At 35.2% G+C, this 24092-nt stretch overlaps 1 protein-coding gene across 1 annotated transcript in view; it reads left to right on the top strand.

The window, feature by feature from the left end:
• The window catches only part of DLGAP2 (DLG associated protein 2), a 248892-nt gene that overhangs the window by 140145 nt on the left and 84655 nt on the right, over nucleotides 1-24092 (top strand). The window contains exon 5 of the mRNA XM_044660924.1: nucleotides 17218-17437. Within this exon, the coding sequence (XP_044516859.1) occupies nucleotides 17218-17437 (220 nt within the window). The remainder of the gene's footprint in view (nucleotides 1-17217; nucleotides 17438-24092) is intronic.

Genomic DNA, 24092 nt, shown 5'->3' with positions numbered 1-24092 from the left:
TACAGATGAATTTTTTTTGTTATTTTTCTAGCTCTTTAAAATAATTTTTGAGCAATAGATTTGTGAGTTCTTAATCGTTGAAATTCTTTTAGTGGAGACTGGATAGATCACTTATAAAGGATATTCCAATGGGGATTCTTATTCAGGTATAGATTGGACTAGGTGATTTCTAAAATCGTATGACCCCAAAACCACCCTTGATGCTCATAGTTACTCTGTAAGCAAGACAGGGCAAAAAAATTTATCCCTATTTTACAGATAAGGAAATAAAAATTAAATGACCTGCTTGGCCAAGTATAGCTAGTAAGTAGCTGAGCAGAGACTTAGACACAGATTTTCTATTCCTTATCTATTGCCTACTTTGCCATTTTGCCTCAGTAATTCTCCATAAAATGAAGTTATTGTCTTAGCTAAAATAAAATTACTGTTGCCACACCTTATTTTCCAAGTGTGTATTGGCTGGAGCTAAAAGCAAAAGACTCTATGGACTTTTTTCTTTTTATTCTTCTTAACGGGAAAGACATAAAGTTGGATATTAAAGGAAAGAAGCCTGCACAGGAAGTGGAGGGAAGGAAACTATTTCCAAATCTTTTCTTAATCAAGATTTTGAGTGAGTTGATGCAGAGATGAAATAGAAATAAGTATAATCTAAGTATCATATAACTACATCAGGACTTTGTTACCAAGCAAACTGAATGTGAAGGATATTGAGGTCATGCTTCAACTTAGGTAGATATAGAGTGTGTCCCAAAAATCTTAGTGCATCTTTAAGTTATTTATGTTTAAATAAAGCTTAAAATTTAAGCCATAATAGCTTAAGACTGCATTAAAATTTTGAGGATATACTATATATGTTTGAGGTTACCTGTCTAGATAAATATTTGTGGCTTATGGGTAACATTCATAAATATAATCTGAATATATCATGCCTTTGCAGGAAGAGGGTTATGCTGGAGCCACAAACTAGATGGGAGGATAGAGAGATGAAAGGGAAGGAACCAGGACCATTGAAGCGAAGTGAACTCCCCTATTTCCAGGGGGACAATAGGCTAGGTTATATCTATCACATTTCAAATATATCTAAGTGGTTCATAATGAAAGCCACTTTCCTGATTGCTCTCAAGGGGTCAGATTCCCTTCATTCTCACCAGCTTAGACACTTTCTATTAATTGCCGGTTATACAAAAGATCATTTCAAATAAAGAGTAAACTTTTTTTCCAAAGAGAGGAAAAAAGAAATCATGGAAGTTTTACAGATTAGAATAAATTAAAGAATGCATAAAGTAAATGAGTTGTTGAGTTGGGAATGAGATAAGATTCCAACTCAAAATATAAGAGAGAAAATATGATTTCATGAAGAAGTCTGTTCTCAGCAGTATTCAAGGCTTTTTGGCACTGACTGTAAGTCAAAAGACATGATGGGATAGAGAGGGTTAACATATCTTCCCCTACACATCTATATAATTCTTGGGAAACAGGAAGAGGTGGAGAGTTCTAGTCAATCTGCCATTCAAAAGTCCACATCTCTCTTTTCTCTTGACCTACAACACTCAAGGTCCTCTCTCAAAGTGTATATCCATCCAACTGAAATAAATCCTTATTCCAGTCAATTCAGTATAGTGTTTTCTCAGCCAAACAGCAATCATTCACTCTTACACATATGCAAGTAAGGTCACAAAAGTCAATATAACCATGCCAGACTTAGACAAAAGCAAGGTGACATTCCTCCTCTAATCTAAAACTTTTTTTAGTCTCTCGCAAAAAATCATCTGCATGAAACTTGTAGCTTTACAGAATCAGTGCTTTAAAATTACAAAGGTGATTCTCCTATCATCAGTTATAACAAATTTCAGGTACCATTGAAAACAAAAGCATCAGGTTTTAACAGTATGTGCAATAGAGAGAATACAATACAGAGAAGCAATCACCTGACAAAATGACAGTGACAACATGCCTGTTACATGCAGTGTATAGTATATGTGAAGCTCTAGAGTACACCACAAACATGCAGAAGAAAGCAATGCATGGCTAATTAACAAAACAAAGCCACAACGATGACATTATGAATAAGCCTTTATAAAACTATAGCTTCGTGCTAAGAATTAGCATAATATGCAAATAAACAATGAGCAAAAGAATTAATAGACCTTGCTATGGAATAAATATAAAGCAGTTAAGTGAACATAACAGCAAAATAATAAACAAGCATACCAACAGGTAATAATTAATATGAACAACAATAAATATATGCACCTACATGCAAGGCTCATTTCACATTTGCAATCTCTATTATTATCTCATTAAGTGTGAGTCTTCAGGTTCCCCTGTAACCTGTAATATCCTAGTCTGGCAACTGGTCTAATAGGTATATCTCCCTTTCTACTGACAGTTCTTTGCTCAAGTACATGATTTAGTAAATATTATAAGTTGACTATCAGGATTACTATAGACTTCTTTATATATACCTTAAAAAGTCAGCAGGATCATGTTGGCTATGAGGATTTTGTGTTCTAAGGGATGTTTCTGTGTCTTGAGTCTCTGTAGTAATTGTCAATTAAGATATTGGCTGTTGGTTCTATCCTTTGCCCTATAAGAGTACAAATAATCTCTTTCACTGGAGCTATCATTTTCAATGTCTATAGTTGGACCAGACTGTGCACAACTGGTGAATAATCTCTTCTGCTTAGTATTTGCCAAGGTGAATAACATTTCTCCAAATAATAACCTGCTCATTAGAAAATCCATCTAATTCCCTTATAGACAAGAGCTGATTGTGGTAAATAGTTTTGACTTGACACCCTCTATTCTCTGGAAATATTTTGTAAAGAGGTAAGTTGTCCAGTTTCTTGACTGTGCATGGGTTAGATTTTCATCAGACAATTAACTTGTGAGACCTTTGAATGCCAAGGTTTCTCAACGGAATTCTGCCTCCTTCTCAAAGGTCTGAAAAACATATTCTAGTCATGCCATCTTTTGTTTCTGTCACAGATCTTCTGAACTAAAGCCATAACTAGTTGGTAAGCTTCTTTTTCAAATGAGATATTGAGTGTAAGTAATTGTAATACCTTCTTCATATGAGCTACCAAAACACAACATTATTAGGTAAACATATTTCTCACCTGAATATAAGCAAGTATGACATATAGCTTCATTCCTTGTGAAACTGAATATATGAATATATATATGTATATATATATATATATATATATATATATAATCATTGGGTTTTGTCCTGATTTCAGGGTTCAATAGCATTTGGATATTTAGTAACTCTGGATTATTTTTCTTCCTACCAAAACCAACATCTTCTTGAGTATCTTGCTTTCAAAATATCTCCCTTAGTCAGAGTCCGTCTTAGCAGGGAGTGAATACACCAAAAAATACTTATCCAAAAAATCTTTCACAATAATAGATGATTCCTAGTTTCTGGTTGGATAACCATACCAATTGAAGTGATCATATCACTAAAATATGGCATTTTTTATATTTTCTTGTAAATATAAAAAGGCAATACAGGAATTTTCCAAAGAATTGCTGGTATCTACAGTCTCCAAATATGTAGCATAAGTTGATAACAAATTCCTTTGTAGCACACAGCAAAGTTTCACAATTCTTGGTAATATCTGCAGCTATCTAAGAGTCATTAAAATCTATTTCTTTCTAGTTGTAGCATTCTTTCTTGATCCATATGTCCAAAGTCATCAGGTAAGGTTTTCATGGCTCTTTGGAGAGTATGCTCTGAGAATTTCCCAGCTATTCCTTGTCCATTCATGATATCAGTCATAGTCTGATACAGCACTCTGCTCTGCAGCTCTAACTTTTTCCATTGATTTAGCAATAAAGTGCCTTTTGCTGGCTGGTACTTAGAAATTTTAGAATTACTGCCTTGCTTTTTGACCTTCATTACTTCTGTGACTATGCAAGTCATCCACAGACAATTGAAGCCAGAGAGATTGGTTCAATTAAATAATATTCACGTATGTATTTGGCATTTTGTCTGCTGAAGTTCCAACCATTCAGAGTTTTCTACTTTACCATAGTCCACATACCTTACTTTAGATAAAATAAAGGAGGGTTATCCAATGTAAAAGTCTTTCTCTCCCTGTATCTTCATCCCAAAAACTTCATCATTTCTAACTCTTACCCTTTCCCCCTCTTTCTGACAGAGGTGATTCTCCTCCTTATTAATGCCTACCCTCTCTCTCTCTCTCTCTCTCTCTCTCTCTCTCTCTCTCTCTCTCTCTCTCCACCCACCCATCAGGTCCAATAGTTGTATTTTTTCTAATTTTTCATTTTTTCCAGATTATATGACAATAGAATATTTATAAATTGTTTCCCAACATTTTGCCATCTGTGTTCTTTCCCTCCTTTGCACTCTTCCTTCTTCCCCAAGAGAGCAGTTATTATGACATAGGTTGTATATGTATTATTGCATAATACATATTTCCATGTTTATCATGTTGTGAAAGAAGGAACATATTGCTTACAGTGAAGAAAATTCATGAGGAAATATAGTGAAGAATGATATGCATCAATCTTCATTCAAACTCCATCATCTCTTTCTATGGAAGTAGAGAGCCTTTTTTCCTCATTAGTCCTTTGGAGTTATCCTAGATCTTTGCATTGTTGATAATAGTTTAAGTCATTCATAATTGATCATCATACACTACTGTTACTATGTACAACCTTCTCCTGTTTTTGTTTACTTCACTTTTCATCATTTCATATGTTTTTCCAGGTTTTTTTATGATTATCTTGTTGGTTATTTCTTATGGCACAATAGTATTCCATTATAAGCTTATACCACAATTTGTTCAGCCATTCCCTAATTGATGGGCATCCCTTCAGTTTCAAATTCATTGCCACCACAAAAAGAACTGCTATAAATATTTTTGTATGATTAGGTCCTTTTCCCCTATGTTTGATCTCTTTAGAATATAGGTCTAATAGTTCTAATAGTTTTAACTATCATTTCTATGTATATGAATCTCAGATCCATCTATTTAGCCCCATCTTCTCTCCTAGGCGTTTGTATCAATCAACAATTACCTATCAGAAATCTGAAACTCAATGTCTAGTAGACATGTTCAAATCAACATGCCTAAAAGTGAACTCACTATCTTCCTGCAAGTGAAAAAAAAATAACCCCACCCCTACACCTTCCCTTCTTACAGATTTCTCATAGACACCTCCATAATTCCAGTTTTTCATTTTGTAACCTTGACATTATCATGGACTCCTCACTGCCCTTCTTTCTATACATATAACCAGTTACCTAATTTTGTCATTGCCACCTTCATAACATCTCTCACATCTGGCACCTCTTTGCTCACCTCTTAGTTCAGTCTCTTATCAATAGCATCCTAATTGAACTCCCTTTTTCAAGCCTTTCAGTATTCCAGTGTGTTCTGTATACTGCTGACAAAGTAATTCTCCTTTAGTGCAGATCTGACCACATGACTGCCCTAAATCAACTAATTCTGATGGTTTCCTATGCCCTTTACAATTAAAAGTAAAATCCTTCAGTTTAGCTGTTAAAGCCCTATATCACCTGGCTGCAACCCTTCTTTCCAAGTTAAGTGACTATTACTTCTTCACTCTTACTTGGTGATTCAACCAAATTGACCTTCTCTCTGTTCCTCCCTCATGGTATTCTATCTCCCACCTCCATGTTTTGGCAGTGGCTATACTCAAAGCTTGGAATAAACTCCTTTCTTACCTCTAATTAATAGAGTACCTGTCTTCCTTCAAGATGCATCTTAGGCACCATCTACTGCATGAAACCTTTGCTGACTCACCTCAACTGCTAGTCTCTTCCCTCCCAAAAGTAAATTCTCTAACTAATTTTGATATGTTTGTATTCATTAACTTTATATCTATTGTCTCTATATGTATACATGGTAGGTACTTAATAAATATATGTGGATTTATTGATTGACTGTCACAAATTGTTCTCACATCTTCTGGAATTGCCACACCTCTAATGTCCCAAAACATTCTGGACAAGCCATCTGCATCCATATTCTTCTTACCAGGGCTGTTTTGTATGCCGAAATCATAATAGGCCAGTGCTACTACTCATCACTGGCAAGCAGTATCCAACTAGGCACTAATCAAAATATAAATCAATAAATTCTTCAGTCTGTCCTTGAAATGTTGCTCTAAATACATAATTTTTGAATTTCACGGCCCATTTTAAAACCAAGAATTGAAGCTTATGGTTAGGGTAATGAGAATGACTATCAGACAACCTCATACTAGTGAATGTAATTGGTCTCTTGTTAATTATCCTAGGAGAGAAGAGTTCCAAACCTTTCAGGCTGTTGAGGTTCTTGTGAGCCTCTGCATAGTTTATATGACTAGTTAATAAGTATGTAAAGAACAAAAGGTTAATTCACCTCTGAATAAGCTAACACTGATGCATGGGTAACAGTAAATTAAATCTTCGAAGTTTTTTTCACATTTGTCTTTCACGTTTCTTTCAAAAAAAATGTTTTGTTAAGATGTAAGCAGTTTTTAATTTCCTGACTTTTTGGTTTTGAGCCACTTCAGTCATGTTTATGAGTGAAGTCATTCAATGATTTAGCAATAACAGTATAGTCCTTTAAAATTGGGGAAAATAACTATGAAATCCCACAAAAGTTCATAAATCTCTAAGGCATTTTGAGGAGACTCACTGAAGTGTTGTATTGGTTAAAGGAAGCTGGCAGGAGTGCAGATAAGTGGCTCAGTGGATTGAAAGCCAGACCCAGATATAGGAAGTCCTGGGTTCAATTGTGGCCTTAGACATGTGACCCTGGGCAAGTGATTTAACCCCCACTGCCTAACCTTTACTACTCTTCTAACTTGGAACTAACACACAAAATTGATTCTAAGATGGAAGGTAAGGGTTTTTTTAAAAAAGAAAAGTTGTTTGTAGAAAAATGTATATTGATATATGAAACTCTATAATTATTTTGTTGGTTTATGAGGATATGATATTCTGCATGTTCCAGGTTTGACTGAGTTTTTTAGTGATATTTTCAGAGATTAGCTTGTCTAAACTATTCATATAATATAAATCAAAGTGTTTCCTATTTCTTCCTTTTCATAGAAATGCATTAATCATAGCTTCTGGTCATTGGCTGCTTCTTTTCTTTCCTGATTGGACAGATATGTCTATAGCTTTGAGGTAAAACTACATATTTTCTTCCAACCTTCCAATATTCTTCTAAACAGGAGAATAAAAAGAGCAATTTCTTAGCAAATCCAGATGGAATTATCTGCTAGAATACAGTGAGTTCCCTTAAGTATACTACTTATACTTGTAACAAAAGAAACCTTAATCCATGGAGCACTCAAAATTGATAATAGACTTTGATGAGCTTCATTTGGAACTAGGTGTCTTGTTTCAAAAAATACACTGGAGATACCAATAGATTTTGTGGTTTTGTCACCTTATAAGAGGAAGATATCTTGAATTTATGCTAAGTTTACAAGAAACTTTCCCCAGAGACCCCACATTAAAAACGTTAGATTCTAGCTCCAGGAATACCAGTTCTATTATGATCTTTTTCAAGTTGCTTTTGTTAACAATATTCAGAAAATATGCACTTATTTTTTTCAAGTACTTCTTTTCAAATTCTCAGAGACTTTTACATGACCATTTCTAACTCACTGGGATTAAAGAGGTAGAGAGTGGCATAGTCCAATTGTAATCATATTTTCAACTGTAAACCTGTAGTTTGTATGACCAAAATTCTATATTAATATTTTTCCCTGGATTTAAAGCTACCCAGAATCAAGATTTCCACTAATTCATATAAGTATGGGAAGTGCCCTACTAAATCAACTTTTCCTACACACGAATCCCTAAATAGAAACCTTTCCTACACTTGTCACTGTTCTTGAGTGGCATTGCCACCTAAAAATCTGTGACCTGAGTGCTCTGACAGACCTAATAATATAGTCCAAGGGATGAGAACATCTCAATTTTAGTATGTTATATCATTGACAAATTATTTTGATGAACATCAGTGCCCTGGTGTTCCTCTTTTGGTCATTAAAACCACACTAAGAGATAAGTGTAGTTATTATTCCTAATTTACAGAGAAGAAAAATGAGGCTAAAAGAAGTTATGTGACTTACCCAGGATTACATGAGTAGCAGCACATCCTCATTTTTGATCACACATGTTCTCAGCAATAGCTTTTGTAGCACTTCTTGAATACAAACAACACTGATAATATGAGTATTGCCCAAACACTACAATCCACCCTTCCTTTGAGCTTTGGGTTAGCAAAAAAAAATATATATATATATTAAAAGAAAAAACAACACTAAATTCAGCACAAAACATTTGTTTCTAGTCACTTCCACAGTTTCACAGATGAGCAGCAACTCTTCCCCAGAAAGAACCTATGTGTAAAAAATTAAAAAAAAAAAATGCTAAGAATCAAATATAGCTAAGTGTCCAAGGAAAGTTATAAGAATAAAGAGAGCCAGTAATAACCAATGTTAGGGATGGAGGGGAGATAGAGAGAAAGTCTATATGGGAGACTCTCTTCCAGCTCTCCCCTCAGGGCCGAATATGCACTAGTTAGGAGAAAACAAACAAACAAACAAAAAAAAAAAAAACTGGCTGCCCTCTGATTTAAACAGAGGCTTTTTTTTCCCCTTCCCCCGAATTATTTAGGTACTTTACTTAAGCTGGCTCTGCCAAAATTATAAGAATAATGAGAGCCAGTAACCAATGCTATGATAGAGGGGAGAGAGAGAAAGTCTATAAGGTAAGACTCTCTTCTAGCTCTCCCTTCTTGCCCAATATGCACTGCTGAGACTTTGAGGGGGTGTCACCCTGAAACTGGGTGACTTGGATGGTCGTGCCACCCCACAGAAGTTAAGGATGAGGCTTCTCTATAAGAGGAGGTATTGGGCAACCCAATCTGATTCTGAATAAGGGCGGGGTTCACGCAAGCCTCCCCCAAGATCAGCCAACTTCACAGCAGGTGGTCTGGCTCCAAGATGGAGGCAGCCAGACCAAGCTGTGGTTCCCCTCTCCCTCATTGGCTCTCAGGTGCTATCTGACTAATGAATGGCTTTTATTAATATCAATATAGGGATTAGGGAAAGAGGTGAAGGGTAGAGGGATTTGGGGGTGCCCTCTTCTTTATTTCTATGGGGTCTGTCACTCGGGTGGGAACCATTGGGGTTCCCACTCCTAAGTGTCTCCCCTTGTCCCTTCTCCAGTTTCTATTTCTATCCTTTTCTATAATCGCAAGTCAAACTGGAAAGGGTCTCTCAGCAAGGTTGGGTAATGGGAGAAGGAGCCTAAGAGAATCGCTCCCAAAATGGAATCCAGAAACACTTAGCTAACTTGATGATTGATCTTGCTGGGTGATAAGCGATGGGATGCTTTTGATCAGGGAAATGGGGTTTCAATGACCAAAGATCCTCAGGAAACCCTCAAGACTAGATCCGAGCTGAGGTGTTCTCCTTTCTCTCTCAGTTCTTCTCTGGAACTCCTTCCTCCTTCTTCCTCCTCTGGAGAATTACCCAGAATTCCCTCTCTGGTCCCAACTGGTCAGTAACTCACCAACAGCCTTCTTCTGGCTCTTTTTGTCCCATCTCCCATCCTTACAAGGTACAAAATATGAAATCACAAAGAAGGAAAATACTCCACACTTTTTAAGATAGCATGACTCCTTCCTAAAGTAACCAGAGAACTGCTTCTTTGTCTCTCTTGTGCTTAAAACCATACTAGCACTTAACATAGTTCCTGGCACATGGTAAATACTTAGTAAATGTTTGTTGACTCACTGCCTAATTCTAAATTATGGTCTTTGACTACAAAATGTTGATGGATAATTCCAGTACCAGTAGCCTTCTCTAGCTGAATCTCTTGCTATAACCCTAAATGCAATCCCCATATCCCTAAGGCTAAGACTGCCAGTACATTCCCTTTAGCTACCACCAAGCTACTCTGTCTCTGAAAACTATGAACTTGCAGATTTAGCTATGTCCTTAGGAAAGCCATCTCCTCTTTATTACCCCTTGCTCTAGCCCTAAGTCATTCATGAGGATCATTTGTCATACAGCTAGCTATTCAACATGTAAGGAATCCCTTCACTTTAGTGTAAAGAAAACTCAAATGAATCTGTGATCTCAATTTAGAAATGTCATCCAATGTCATAATTTCAACCCTTCCATGCTTGTCCATTCTATGTGACTTCTGTCTATGCTATCTCAAACGTTCAATGTATGGAGTCCATCCAAGGTACTTGAGGTCTTCCTTACTTTTTTCTTGATGTCACAAGGATATCATCTGAATGCTCCGTTCACCTCTAATCCCCCACTCATGCCAAATGATCAATCCTTCTTCTCTTTCTGTCATACAGCTTCTTGATGAGATCCTTTACTCCTCTTCTGATTTCCTCACTGATTATATGTTGCAGCCAGCTCATACCCCCATTCACTGGCACTTTGCCCTCTATTTAATAATGATGTTTAGTAATAGCCAAGTCAGGTGTCTCTGCCATATAACAACAAAGGTGAAATGTCTGTATTGAAAACGTGGGACTTTGTCTTCAGAGGAAATTTGGGGTCAGTAAAAGCTTTGGAATATCTTGTAAACAATTTAATGACTCTTCCTTTTCAACTATAGGACCAGTTTATTTTCAACCCATACTATCTCTCCTAGATATGCACAATTTTGGGCAAGCTCCATAGGACATTCTTTCAAATGCATGCTACAATCTGTGAATTAGAAATCCTTCATCTATCTGTCCATTTTGTGTGGATGGATAGTCCAAACGCCTTGGAGTGATTACAGATCTGCTCTAGAAAGTTCTACAGAATCCTAGGGCTTGATGCAGTCAACACAAAGTCATCTGAAGTACCTCATCATTCTCTGAATGTTTTTTAACTTGTACTTTTCTCTGGATTTAGTCAATAAATATAAATGTTTGCATATTTATCACCTACTATGTGTCAGGTGCTGTACTAACAACTAGGGACACAAGAGAAAAACAAAAGTCTCTTCTCTCCAGGAGATTACAAGCTAATGAGGGAAGACAGTCAATAAAGAAAGCTTATATCCTCCAACACAGTCATACTTTGGTGAGTGTGCATCACCCTGTTTTGTGTATTACATGGTGCTTTATTATCCAAGGGTCACTAAACAGGTTTATTTCTTTTTTAAATTTCCCAAGGAATCCTGAGTAATTTTAATGTATGAATAGATGACTTTTTTGAACAGGGGCCTTTAAGACAGCATTTAGTTCTACTAAACCAAATACTTTTTTGTAATAAACAAAGAATAAGCACAATAGGATCTTGAATTCTGTACAACCTTCATTCAAACAGCATCATGAAGAGTTAAATTAACTACATTTTAATAGACAAGAAAAGACTAGTGACAGGAATTATACCAAATTCAACTGTCTATACAATCAGGCTAGTGACTTGACAGAGCTAAAATAAGAATTTACAGTTTAAAAAAAGAAAGAATAATAAGAAAAATATAATATGCAATTAACAAGATTAAGCCTGAATATTTAAGGAAATTATTGAAAATAAAAAATAGCAAAACAGGCCACAGAAATGGCATTGACACAGACTATAATAATTTTTTTGAGAAGTTAAACCAATGTAAGATAGTTGCCACAATAAGGAGACCTCAAGAACCTAGAAAACACTTTGGTTAAAAAACATTTTAATTATTTGCCAAGCAATTGATATTTCTGGTTTATCCAATAAATGTTTACAAGTTGACTGAACAAAGAGAGTCGATTGCCAAATGCCAAACCAGGTTAGAATGTGAGCCTGTCTATAAATTTTACAAAGAAAGATACTAGACAACTATGAGCAATATCATTTCATTAAGCAAAGGGGGAAAAATGAAGGAAAAATTCAGGTTAAAGAAACCTTGGCAAGATATCTAACTATGATAAGTCATTCTAATAGAATTCAAGAAAGGATTTGAGACAGAAGTAAAATGAAGATTTTCAAAAATCATTTCAATAAACTGTATCCACACTTGGTTACCTCAGGTGCTTGTAGAGTAGTTAGAAATGGCAATAAAGAAAAGCAGACAAATTTGACCATGTATACATAAAGGAAATCTGTCCTGAAGGTGATACAATTATTGGGTCACTCAAGGCCATGGTATCTAAAGAAGGGGAAGATACCAAAAGTACAGGAAAAGATCTAAAACATTTTATTTTCATTTTTTAACTTTTATCTTCTGTCTTAGAATCGATAGTAGTTCCAAGGCAGAAGAGCAGTGAGGGCTAGGCAATTGGAGTTAAGTGACTTGCCCAGGGTCACAAAGTTAGGAAGAATCTAAAACTGGATTTGGACCTAGGACCTCCCATTTCCAGGCCTGGCTCTCTATCCACTAAGCCACATACCTGCCCCTGGAATATTTTATAATGCCAAAAAAGTAAAAAAGAGAATATTGTAAGAGTAACATACAACCTATATGCCTATTATCCTATCTACAAAATTACAGGTATAATTTCTAGTTGATGAGTAGTCTTTTCATAGTCTCACATTATTAATCATAATAGCTGATGATAGCTAACATTTATATGATACATACTATGTACCAAGCACTTTGCTTAGAATATTACAATTGTAATCTCATTTGTTCCATTATCCCTATTTTACAGATGAGGAAACTGATACAAATACAGGTTAAGTCATTTACTCAGGGTCATGGAACTAGTAAATGTCTGAGGCCAGATTTAACTTGCAGTTCAGTATTCTATCCACTGTGCCACTAAGCTGCTGTTAGAACTTCATTCAATCTTTAATTTGCTTCAAAACTCAAATCATGTGCCACCTCCTACATAATATCTCCTAGTTCTTCCAGCTACTGATTCCTCTGTTCCCCTTCAAAAAATTACCTTTTATTTATTTTCTTCATTTCCACATGCTTACATGTGTACATATTGCCTCCCTGATGTACTACCCTCTGTCTATCTATGTCTTATAGAATTCAAGCCCTTTAAGAGTAGGAAATGTTTTTTTTTCTATTTTCATTGCATTCCCAGCACTAAATATAATGCCTGGCATATTGTAAGCACTTTATAAATCTTTGATTGATCAATTGATTGAGGGATGGATCTTTGTTAAGCCTAAAATATATCTTTTTATTAAAAAGAGCTTAGGTCACTTAGTTATACTCCCTGATTTTATAGATGGAGAAACGGAGACCCACAGAAATAAATGAACCTATATGAAGTCTCTCAAAGAGTTTGAGCTACTACAAGGACTAAAGTTGTTCTAACTCCCAGACCTATGCTCTTTCTCCTATATAGCAATTACCTAATATCTGCTTTTCTCACCCTACTTCTACCTATCCCTCTGGGTCAGTTAAGGACAATAACTTCAGATAGCTCTTAATCTCTGGCTCTTGGAAAATAGGATAAAAGTCTTTCATCGACCTTTCGGTTAGCTGTCTTCCCCTTTCCCAAACCAATAATGTAAAATGAAATATAACACAAAACACTTATTCCTCATGATTTTCACAATCCCTTACGTTCACTTTTATAGTGGCCTCCAGGTACAACACAGGGGTTTAGGCTAAGTTGCTTAACTAAGAAAATCCAATTTTTTAGATATATTCTCTGCTTTTTTTTATATATCCAGACTAGGTAACTTTCCCCAATAATTCTACCTAAATTGTGCTCTGTTTACTTTAAGAAAAACAGTGACAATATAATTCAACAAGTCAGTGCAAAACTATGGTTTCTTTGGTGAGGATGTTCCTATAATTCATCCTCACATTATCCTGTGTGGTTCTGCCTACATATTTCCAAAATTTCTCCATAGAGAAACTACCCAACATAGTGGCAACTTTCCCCTGATTGTAATATTTCAAGAATACCAGGTCAGTCCTTAGCATGTTATCCTAACTCTTGGGGCATGATTTACTCACCTCCCTTTTTAGGGACACACATCATTGATGACATCTTCTATGACATTTCTTGTACTCAGGTTATCACTGGTTTATATATTGCTTTTTAGATGCCCACCATGAATCTTTCTATTGTCCTTTGGGTCACCTAAAACACAAAATACACACATGCAGATGTTCTTAAATTAAATATAGTACATCATACTTGTTTTATCTTCTTCTTTTTAGATATTTTTCATTATCTAAGTGTCTCCGGCCCCATCTCATTTGCCCTACATTATTGTTTTCTGTTAATAGGTTTCTAAATACATCAATGTTAGCATATATAAGAATCTACATCTGTTAAACATTGCTAGGTTATCTCTGTAATGTAGCTCTCATGCATAAGTATTGGGAAAAGGATATGTATCCAAACCTCATTCAGCTGAATTATTCAGAGCAGATCTTTCTGTTGAAATGGTTGATTTCTGGTCTAGTACGACGTCATCCCTACTAGTTTGGCTATTACTTCACATTGCCATATTCTCTTTCATTATTTCCTTTGATACACTAGTTTCATAGTCAAAATGGACTATTTATCACTCCATCTGGGCCTTTGTGCCATACTGAATAGATGCTGCCTCCTCTTTGTGTAGCCTTTCCTGCTGCCTATCAATGTAGTCAGTCAATCAACAAGCATTTAGTAAGCACATTTTCTGAGCCAGGAACTGGGTTAAACTCGAGTTTATGAATTTTCTCAGAGTATTTTGTTAGTACTTCTCCTACACAATAATCACACTCTAATTAGTTATTACTCAGTGCTTTTAACAAGGTTACTAAATCAAGGGAGTACTCTAATTATGACATACCTATATTTTGGGGTATGGGGGAGTCTCTTCTGATATTTTTCAGACAAGATAAATAGATGTAGACTAATTGACTGAAAATTTTAAAAGATTCAGAACAAATTGTATGACTGGCCCCAAAAAGAGATAATTAAGAGCTCAATGTCAAGTTGGAAGAAGGTAGGACTCTAGTGGATCTCCCCTTGAGGTGTGTTCTTGATCTTGTGCTGTCCAAAATTATTAGTAAGATATGTAAATAAATGGCATGCTTGTCAGATTTTCAGATGGGAACAAACTAAAAGAAATACCCAATGATTTGGATAACAGAGGTAGGCTTGAAAAAATTCATGAAAGGCTAGACTATTGAGCTAAATTAATAAGAATGATTTTAATGAGATAAGTTTAAGACATCTTGGGATTCAAAAACTCGAATCTATAAAGACATAATGAGCAAGATCATGAATAGATAACAGTTTAAATGGAGGGGGTGGCATACAAGTTCAATATGAATCAGTAGTCTTATGTAGCAGTGTCAAAAAAGAGAGAGAAGAGAAAAACTAAGAGCCTTAGTTACATTGAGAGGCATAGTGTTTAGGTCTGGGGAATTGATAGCCTTGAAGACAGACCACCTGAAGTATTATGTTCTCTTCTGACTGGCAAATTTTAGAAACCCAGTGTAAAATTGGAGGGCATACAGAGAAGTCTACCAGTTTGAAGGGACTTGAGTCTATTTAAAAAAAAAAAAAAAAAGAATTTATTAAAGGAACTGGGGGTGTTTTACCTGGCAGAGGAAAGACTTAATGTGAAAATTATAGTTATATGAAGGAAAGAAGATTAGACTTGTTCTGTTTAGTTCTAGGGAAGAGGGGGGACAGCATAGAACTAGTTAGGAATTTAGGAGGTTCTTAGACCTAACAAGTGATCTTCAAGCAAAAGCTGAATAACCACTTGCTGTATATGGATTCATGTTCTGGTAGTGGTTGAAATATATATATAATTTCAAGCTCCCTTCCAACTCAGAAATTCTGTGAAGCAGTACTGCTACTACTACCTTAAATTTTTCTTAGAAGTACCAATATTTTCCCCTTAATGTTTCAGTATCCAGATGCAAATTTTCCCACTTATCTTCTATGTAGAAGAAAAGCCCACAAAGTTACAATTTCCCTTAGGGATTCTAGGATTCTATAGTGAATCAGTAGGGGTTTTGAGAGATAGGGTGGAGAATTCATTCAAAATAGATAGGAATAGAAGCACTAATTAATTATTAATTGGATGAATGTGAGTCCCTATGTTTAATAATCTGAGAGACATATAGAAACATGGAATAATTTCTGGCCTCCAGGAATTTATCATCTCTTTGAAGACTAGTACAAAATTAACTACAATGCCAGAACTCCAATCACAAAAACTTAAGGTATTCTTCTAAGAAAATGTACCCTGGAATTTGAAGTCAACGCTGAAAATTTAGGAAAAATAAATAAAAACTCATTAAACTTAGAATGTTGCCATCTTGCAAAGTCATTTTTTTAAAAAACAAAATGCTCTTACTTTGGAACCACACACTTCATGGTCCTATACATCTCATTCTTAGTTGAGACCCAAAATTGGAAAAGACTCATTTATCTGAGAAACCAGGCCATGAATAGAACACAGAAATATTATAAAGAAGCAGTTCCACTATTTTCTCTGGGGATGAATAAATTTTAGTATAGATAGCTAGGGGGCAACAATCCAACAGTTGCTTTTTTTTCCTCCCAAGGGATACGGATTTAGTACTGAATATTTAATAGGGACTCACACTTGTTATTCTTTCAGTGGCAATAAGTATAAATGGCCTAATTAGAAACTCTTCTATTATCTAAAATGTAGGAATTTACATATATTTCTTGGGTTGTGGTGCTTATAGAAATCATTCAACCAAAGCCATTTCTATTAGGTTTTGAGATACAAACAGCTCCGTATCTAAATCCAAAAAAATCACCATCTGAGACCTTTGTCTTGTAGGGTCAAAGGGATTTCATGAAGAGTTTTGGTTTGGCTAATGTCCTAGAGAGATAACATTTACATAGCACTTTAATATTTGCAAAATGAATTACAAATATTATCTCATTTTATCCCAACAACCACCCTGGAGAATCAGTGTTACTATTGTCACTGTTTAATGGATGAGGAAACTGAGACAAAGAGAAGGTGAGATGAGCTGAGGGTCATACCTAATAAATGTTTGAAGTGGGATTTGAACTCAAATCTTTCTGACTTTGGGTTCAGTAATTTCTCTATCACACTATTTAGATGCCTCCAATATGTTGTTTTTCAAATTGGCCAGATGATGTAATGCTAATTCCATGTTTGTTATGATGAAAGTGTAAGTCTATAAAATTTGCACTGTAATGTGATTAAGCTTTATCTCTACTTAGTACACCTTTGGAAACATATTAAAGATGCCTATCGATGAGACCCAAGTATGAAACTCACTATTGTCATTTGTCCCAGATGAGTGAAGCTGAGATCAACGGACAGTTTGAATCGGTGTGTGAATCAGTCTTTAGTGAAGTTGAATCTCAGGCCATGGATGCCCTAGATCTTCCTGGTTGCTTCAGAACAAGAAGTCACAGTTATCTGAGAGCCATTCAGGCTGGCTACTCCCAAGATGATGAATGTATTCCTGCAATGACATCTTCTAACATCACCTCAACTATCAGGTCAACAACAGGTAAAGGAAAAATCTTTCTGCCTTATGCAATGACATCCTGATATATATACTGATTGTTTCAATTAGACCCACCCTAAATACATCCACACACACTCATGCACACACACACATATACACATATGCACACATACATCAGTCTGACTTATTGTGATCATTTGATCATCATTTATTACTGTATTTTCTGGAATATTCCAGCTATTATTTTTAAAATTCTCCCAATAAAACTATATATTTTTTTCTCATAAACAATTTATTACTGAGGGATGGATTTTAAAATTGAGCAAGGGTGAATCTTTGATAAATACTTGCAGGATCATTTCCTGACAGAAGCACCCAAATTATGGACACTACAGTTGGTGATTGTACCTTAATTCTAAAGGTTATGCAATTTGTCATAAATTTTCAAAGATATCTAAAACAGTACACATTTAATGATCTATAGGTCCATCCAGCCCTTTTGCCAGTGTCCATCAGAAATAACTGTTCTGCACTCCCCAGATCTATAAACATTATTCATTGCTGGATATTAATCAATCCTGGATGTAAATTCACTAATATTGGTAGAGCTCTAAGGATTGGGTTTCATGATTCCCTCTGGTTCTAATGGAAATTTGGAAAATTTACCACCTAAACGAAAAATTACTGCCCAATATTTTATTGCCCTTCCATTATTTATGTAGCACAATGAATATACATGGCTCTGAGAAAGCCATAAAATAGACCAAGGAATACAATTTTGCCATGGCACGTTTAAAGGCTAAGAAAAAGATACAAGATGAAATCATATGATACTAAATGGATAGGTGATATAAATACCTGAGGATATAGCATATTGGGAGAGTTACTAGACATATTAGGGGTAGGGCAGTGAATGAAGAAATTTTTTAAAAAAGAAATTGAAGGAGTAAATGCATTTTAACCAGTGTGTTCAAGTTATAAAGGACATAATGAAAGAAAATAAATAATCAGGAGTCACTAAAGGAAACCAAGTCTTGGAAAGGAATGTGCAATTGTAACTATATGTCAATGGGTTTTTCTAAGTGAAACATTATACAGAGATAAGTAATATATATCCCTTACTAAAAAAAATGACCTACTATGGAATTCCACAGAAAAATATTTCACAGTATTTTAAAAAATACTAGTGTTAAATTTTTTAAAATGTCTTTTACAATTAAAAAAGAGAAAAAAAAAGATATAGTAATGGATCCTCAGAATTCTTCAGTGTTTTCATTTATGGATTCTAAGAATTACTTATAATATTAAAAGATGAAGTTTTGATGCCTATCCTATGGTTGTCTCATAAAAGCTCTTTGTTATATAATGTCATGCCCGAAATGGAGAAAACATAAATATTTTCCAAACAAATCTTGGGAGACATGGGTAGGAAAAGCAAGGACAAGAGTTGTTTTTTTTCAATGTAAGATATACTTTAGCCTATAGCTATGATGCTGGTAGCTTAAGAGTGGCAAAGTCTCAAGTTTATCACTTTTCAATATTAGCTGCCAATTCATCATAGCAAAATCAATCATGACACCTTCTGTAAATGATAAATTTTTACAAAAGCATTATTCTCATGTGGCAACTTAGTCAACTTTGAGGTGAGAGGAAAAGTTTATAAAAATTTATGTATGCCTACATTCAGAGAATATGTATTGACTACCTACTATGTGTAAAGGCAGGTATACCCAGTAAGTATTTTTATGGTCTTCAAAAGTACTTTGAAAATAAATTATTGCACAAGTTTCCAAAATGCTTTCCTTATGTTATCTCTTGCAAGTTTTTTTTATTAGAATGTGAAAGTGGTAGTAGTGATAGGATTCCTTCCCCAACTTTATCTTCCCCCACCAAAAAAACAACAAAAAGAGAACAGAAGAAAGGCCAAATGGAATCACTTTGAAAGTTCTGAAAGTTCCATTTTGAATTAATGTACTTTAAAAGCAAGCTCGGGGCGGGGGCGGAGTGGGGGGCAGCTGGGTGGCTCAGTGGATTGAGAGCCAGGCCAAGAGACAGGAAGTCCTGGGTTCAAATGTGGCTTTAGACATTTCCTAGCTGTGCGACCCTGGGCAAGTCACTTGACCCCCATTGCCTAGCCCTCACTGCTCTTCTGCCTTGGAACCAATACACAGTATTGATTCTAAGATGGAAGGTAAGGGTTTGAAAAAAAAAAAAAAAAGCAAGCTCTACATAATAGAGATTTGGAGTTTTGTATATAATCCTCCCCTTCTATTCCATATCATATATAAAATGCTCATTTTATACGGTATTTTTAAATTTCAGAATAAAAAAGAAAATAAATTATAAAAACAACAGAAACCAAAAATAAAGAAGTGCAACTGATTGTATGACGTGGCTCAGACAGGTGATTTCCAAAGATGAGTTTCAGAAATATGTTGAGAAATAACAACATGATTGAAATAACTACATTGCCTGATGGGACTTTGGAGTATCAGACTCACATGGATATATACATTTTGATATATGAGTATAAACGATAAACAAACATTTGTTAAGTGTGCACTATATCAGTCCTAGGGGACACAAAGGTTGAAGCAATTCCTACTTGAAGCAAGCTTATATCCTAAAAGAGGAGATAAGAAGTAAATATGTAAAAATATACAAAATAGACACAAAGAAAATACATAAAAATAAATAAATGCAAAGTAGTTTGAGAGGGAGGGCATTAGCAGTAAGTTGAAACAGACAGCAGCTAGCATTTAGATAATGCTTTAAGTTCGCTAAGTATTTTACAAATATTATCTCATTTTATCGTCACAAAAACCTTGAAAGACAGATGTGATTATTGGTCCCTTTTTACAGAAAAGGAAACTGAAATAGACAGAGGCTGAGAATTGCCCAGCATCCCAGAGTTTAGTAAATGTTTAAGGTTAAAGTTGAACTTCAATCTTCTTGACTCCAGGCCCAATGCTCTACATTGCAAAAGGCTTCACGTAGAAAGTTATAGTTGAGTTGTAGTGAAGGAAGAGATTATCTGAGGTTGGAATGAAGAGAGAGTACATTCCAGGTTTAGGAAATTGATATTAAAATAAAAAATTAGGGATGGATTGCCATGTCTAAGTGACCAAGAGAAAGTAAGTTTGTCTAAATTGTAGGGTAGGAATAAGAATAATATGTAATAAAGCTGGAAAAATAGATTGGGGTCCAACTGTGAAATGCTTTAAAAACAAAACAAAGGAATTCATATTTGAGCCTGGAGATTACAGGGAGACACTAGAGTTTGGTTTCATTTGGTGTTTTTGTTGTTTTTTTTAAGGAGACAAATGAGAACTGCACTTAAGGAAAATCACTTTGGGATCAGTGTGGAGAACAGGCTGGAAAAGGGAGAGACTTAGAGGTAGGAAAGAAGTTTGGAGGCCAGGAAAATAATCTGGGAAAGAGGTAGAAAAGAACCTGAAGTGGTTTCTGTGTGTGTACAGAGAAGGGATTGTGTATATGAGAGATGTTCTGAGAGTGGTTTTACTGGAAAGATTTAGAAAATAATTCAGTATGTTGGATGGAGATAAGAAGTGAGAAATCAACAATGAAGCTATGGTCTCTAAAGACTGAAAGAATACAAAAGTTTTCAACAGAAATAAGGAGGTTTGAAAGAGGGATAGGATTGGAGAGGGAAGATAATTAGTTCTTTTTTGGACATACTGAATTTAAGATGTTTCTAGGACTTTCAATTTGAAAATACCCAGCAGGCAATTAGTTCTGTAGAACTGAAGTTCAGGGAGAGACTGGGGCTGGATATATAAATCTATGGGGCATCTACATTGAAATAATTAGACCTATGGGAACTTATAGGGGCACTGAAAAAGAGTACATAGAGGAAAGGGGGCCTAGGATTGAGCCTTGGGAAGCATTCACAATTTAGGGACTTGATGTGGGTGATGGCCCAACAGAAGAGATAGCAAAGGAATTAAAGACAGCTCTCATTATTTTATAATCACATCTTATAATCATAGAATGTTAGAATTAGGAGGGACCTCAAAGGGTATCAGGTCCCAATTAAAGAATGAAGAGGTTCATTAACACTAAATTGAAAGAGTGGAACTGGGAGCAAGGACTATATGAAAGTGAGTTTTACTTCCCCTTAAAGTATGGGTTCAACTTGTTAACTTTTAAAAAAATGAAACAACAAAAATGTAGATTAGCCACTAATCATGTGGGAATTGCTGTTTTCCTAGCCCTGAAAGTAGACATCCAGCCTCTCCATGAAAACTCCATTAACAGATAATTCATCAAGGAATAGCCCTATTAGGAAGAAGAAGAGAATTTGAAGGAGAAAGAGAAAGAAGATGTTATTATTGAAAATAATGAAGGCAGATATTAAAAGGGAGAATAATATTTTAATAAAAGCTGTGCTGATAGAGATAAAAATTATTAGACCACGCGCCTGTAAGTATTCAAACTGCCGCCTCAGCCATTTTTACCTTTTCGTGCCTTCTGCGCACCCAGGCAGCTAAAAAGAGCCCCAGGCCATCCTCCCTCCAGGAGTCTTATCCCCTCTCTTACATCATCACGCTTCCTGTCTGCCTCCATTTTTACAAGAGGAATCATGGGAAATGTAGTTCCAAGGTCCCAAATGATTTTAAATAACACAAAGAGAAAGAGTAGGAGGAAAAGGAGGGGGCAGAGGAGGAGGAGGAGAAACAACAGAAGCAGCAAACATTTACATAGGGCTTTAAAGTGTTCAAAATGCTTTACCTGTGTTATTTCATCCTCACAACACAATTCTTGGAAGTACATGTTATCATTATTCCCATTTTCAAGTTGAGAAAACTGAGGCTTAGCCAACTCATATTGTTATTTGTATTTGTATAAAACCTCTTTTTCTGTAATTTCCACTGATGCCCCTTGTGATAAAGCAGAAGAAATATAATTCTTCTAATCAAATGATTCTTAACCTGGGGTCAATATATAACTTAAGGGTTCAATGAGTAGATTTCAGGAAAGTCTATTAATTTAATGTATTTTAATAACTATTTTAATGCAATTCAGTTATTTGTAATTTTTTGCCAGACTGCTAAGGGAAGCATTATATACAAAGAAAAAAAAATGATTAAGAACTCTAGCTTTAATCCATAAAAGCCCTTCAAATATAAAAACTAAAGTTATGTGTCTGCCCCAGTTCTACATCTACAAATAATATTTACTGTCAAACATCACTTTATCTTTCCCCAAGTCAAATCTTTCCAGTTCTTTCCAGTTGTCCTTATCTGATACCCTTTGTCAGAAGATCTACTCTGACGCTTCATTATAATGAATAAATAGGTGATACCAGTGGAACACAAACTCTCATGGGTCTTGTCAAGATGGTCTTTTAGCTCACAGTAGCAAACTTCATCTGTTGTCAGAGGACCAGCATTGTTGGTGGTCAGGTCTTTCACTATGGTCATTCAGTTTCTAGTATTTCACTTGATCTAAGATGCCATTATCACAGAAGCTCTCTCTTAATGCCAATCATAGCACATCTCTACTTTTCCATTTCATACAAATCTCATCAACGTATTCCTGTAATTTGCTATGAAAGTTCAACTCAACATTCTTGGATCTTTTCTTTAGTTCCCCTGACCTTCTACAGATACTTATGGAGCATGACAGCTGAATGATAGGCCTTCTTCCTCTTCCAGACATACATCCTTCTAAACACAATTTACCCTACTACTCTTTTTGCAATTCTTCATTGACAGAATGAATTAGTAACCATCTCATGCTGATCATGCACCTCCATTTTGCCTTTGTGGGTGACCCACAATTTTAATTGAATAGATTTATGAATTGCCTATGCATATTAATACACAATGTTATTTCATATACACAGATAAGTAAAATAACATATATTCACACTTTAATATTTTTAGAAAGAATCATTAAATACTGGGTAGAATATATTTTGTGAACAATTTGGTGTTTTCTTTGTAGATCTGAAATTTATCAACTTTGGCCCAAATAAACTCCCTTATGAGGTTATTATTTTGTGTTAAAGGCAGATGGTGGAGATCTAGCTGAATGTGAATCTCTCCATCTAATTTTCAAAGTAATGAAACTTGAATGGTAGAGATCATTTGGTAAAATGACCAAATAAAGACCAAAAATGTTTCTCCAGCCTACTGTTTCTTTCATTATGAAAAAAGGCTACATATTGATTAGTAGGCTGCTCGTTAAATGGAGTGGTTTTGAAAACATCTAACTTTCATTTCACACATGATTTCTTTCTCATCTTTGAAATGATTTATTTGATAGATTTTCTTCTCTAAATATGCAATTCCCCAGATTTTTCTAGGGAGGTAACATTATTGATACTGTGGGGAAAATGCTATAAAATTAGATTATTATGATTTTGCTATGGGTCAAGATTTTTCCCAAAATATGACAAGACTAATTTAAGGAATCATTAAAATAAGGGGAACATCTAGAAGAACCAGGACAGAGGAAACATTTATATACATTATAATTTTATTGCTTATGCTTCTAGAATCACTTGACTATCCAGAGTACACAGAAATTCCCAGTTTCCAAGATAGCTATTTTGAAATTACATCAAAGGAAACATTCTGCATTTCTGTAGTATAGTACTGAAATACAACACAATGTCTGAGAAGAGCCCAAGTTTTGGATTCAGGAAGAAGTGGTTTTAAATGCCTCTCCA

The sequence above is a fragment of the Gracilinanus agilis genome, chromosome 2, assembly GCF_016433145.1.
Source record: "Gracilinanus agilis isolate LMUSP501 chromosome 2, AgileGrace, whole genome shotgun sequence".
Classification (NCBI taxonomy): Eukaryota; Metazoa; Chordata; class Mammalia; order Didelphimorphia; family Didelphidae; genus Gracilinanus; species Gracilinanus agilis.
The sequence above is the reverse complement of the archived record's forward strand: the minus strand, read 5'-3'. Positions and strand labels throughout refer to the sequence as shown.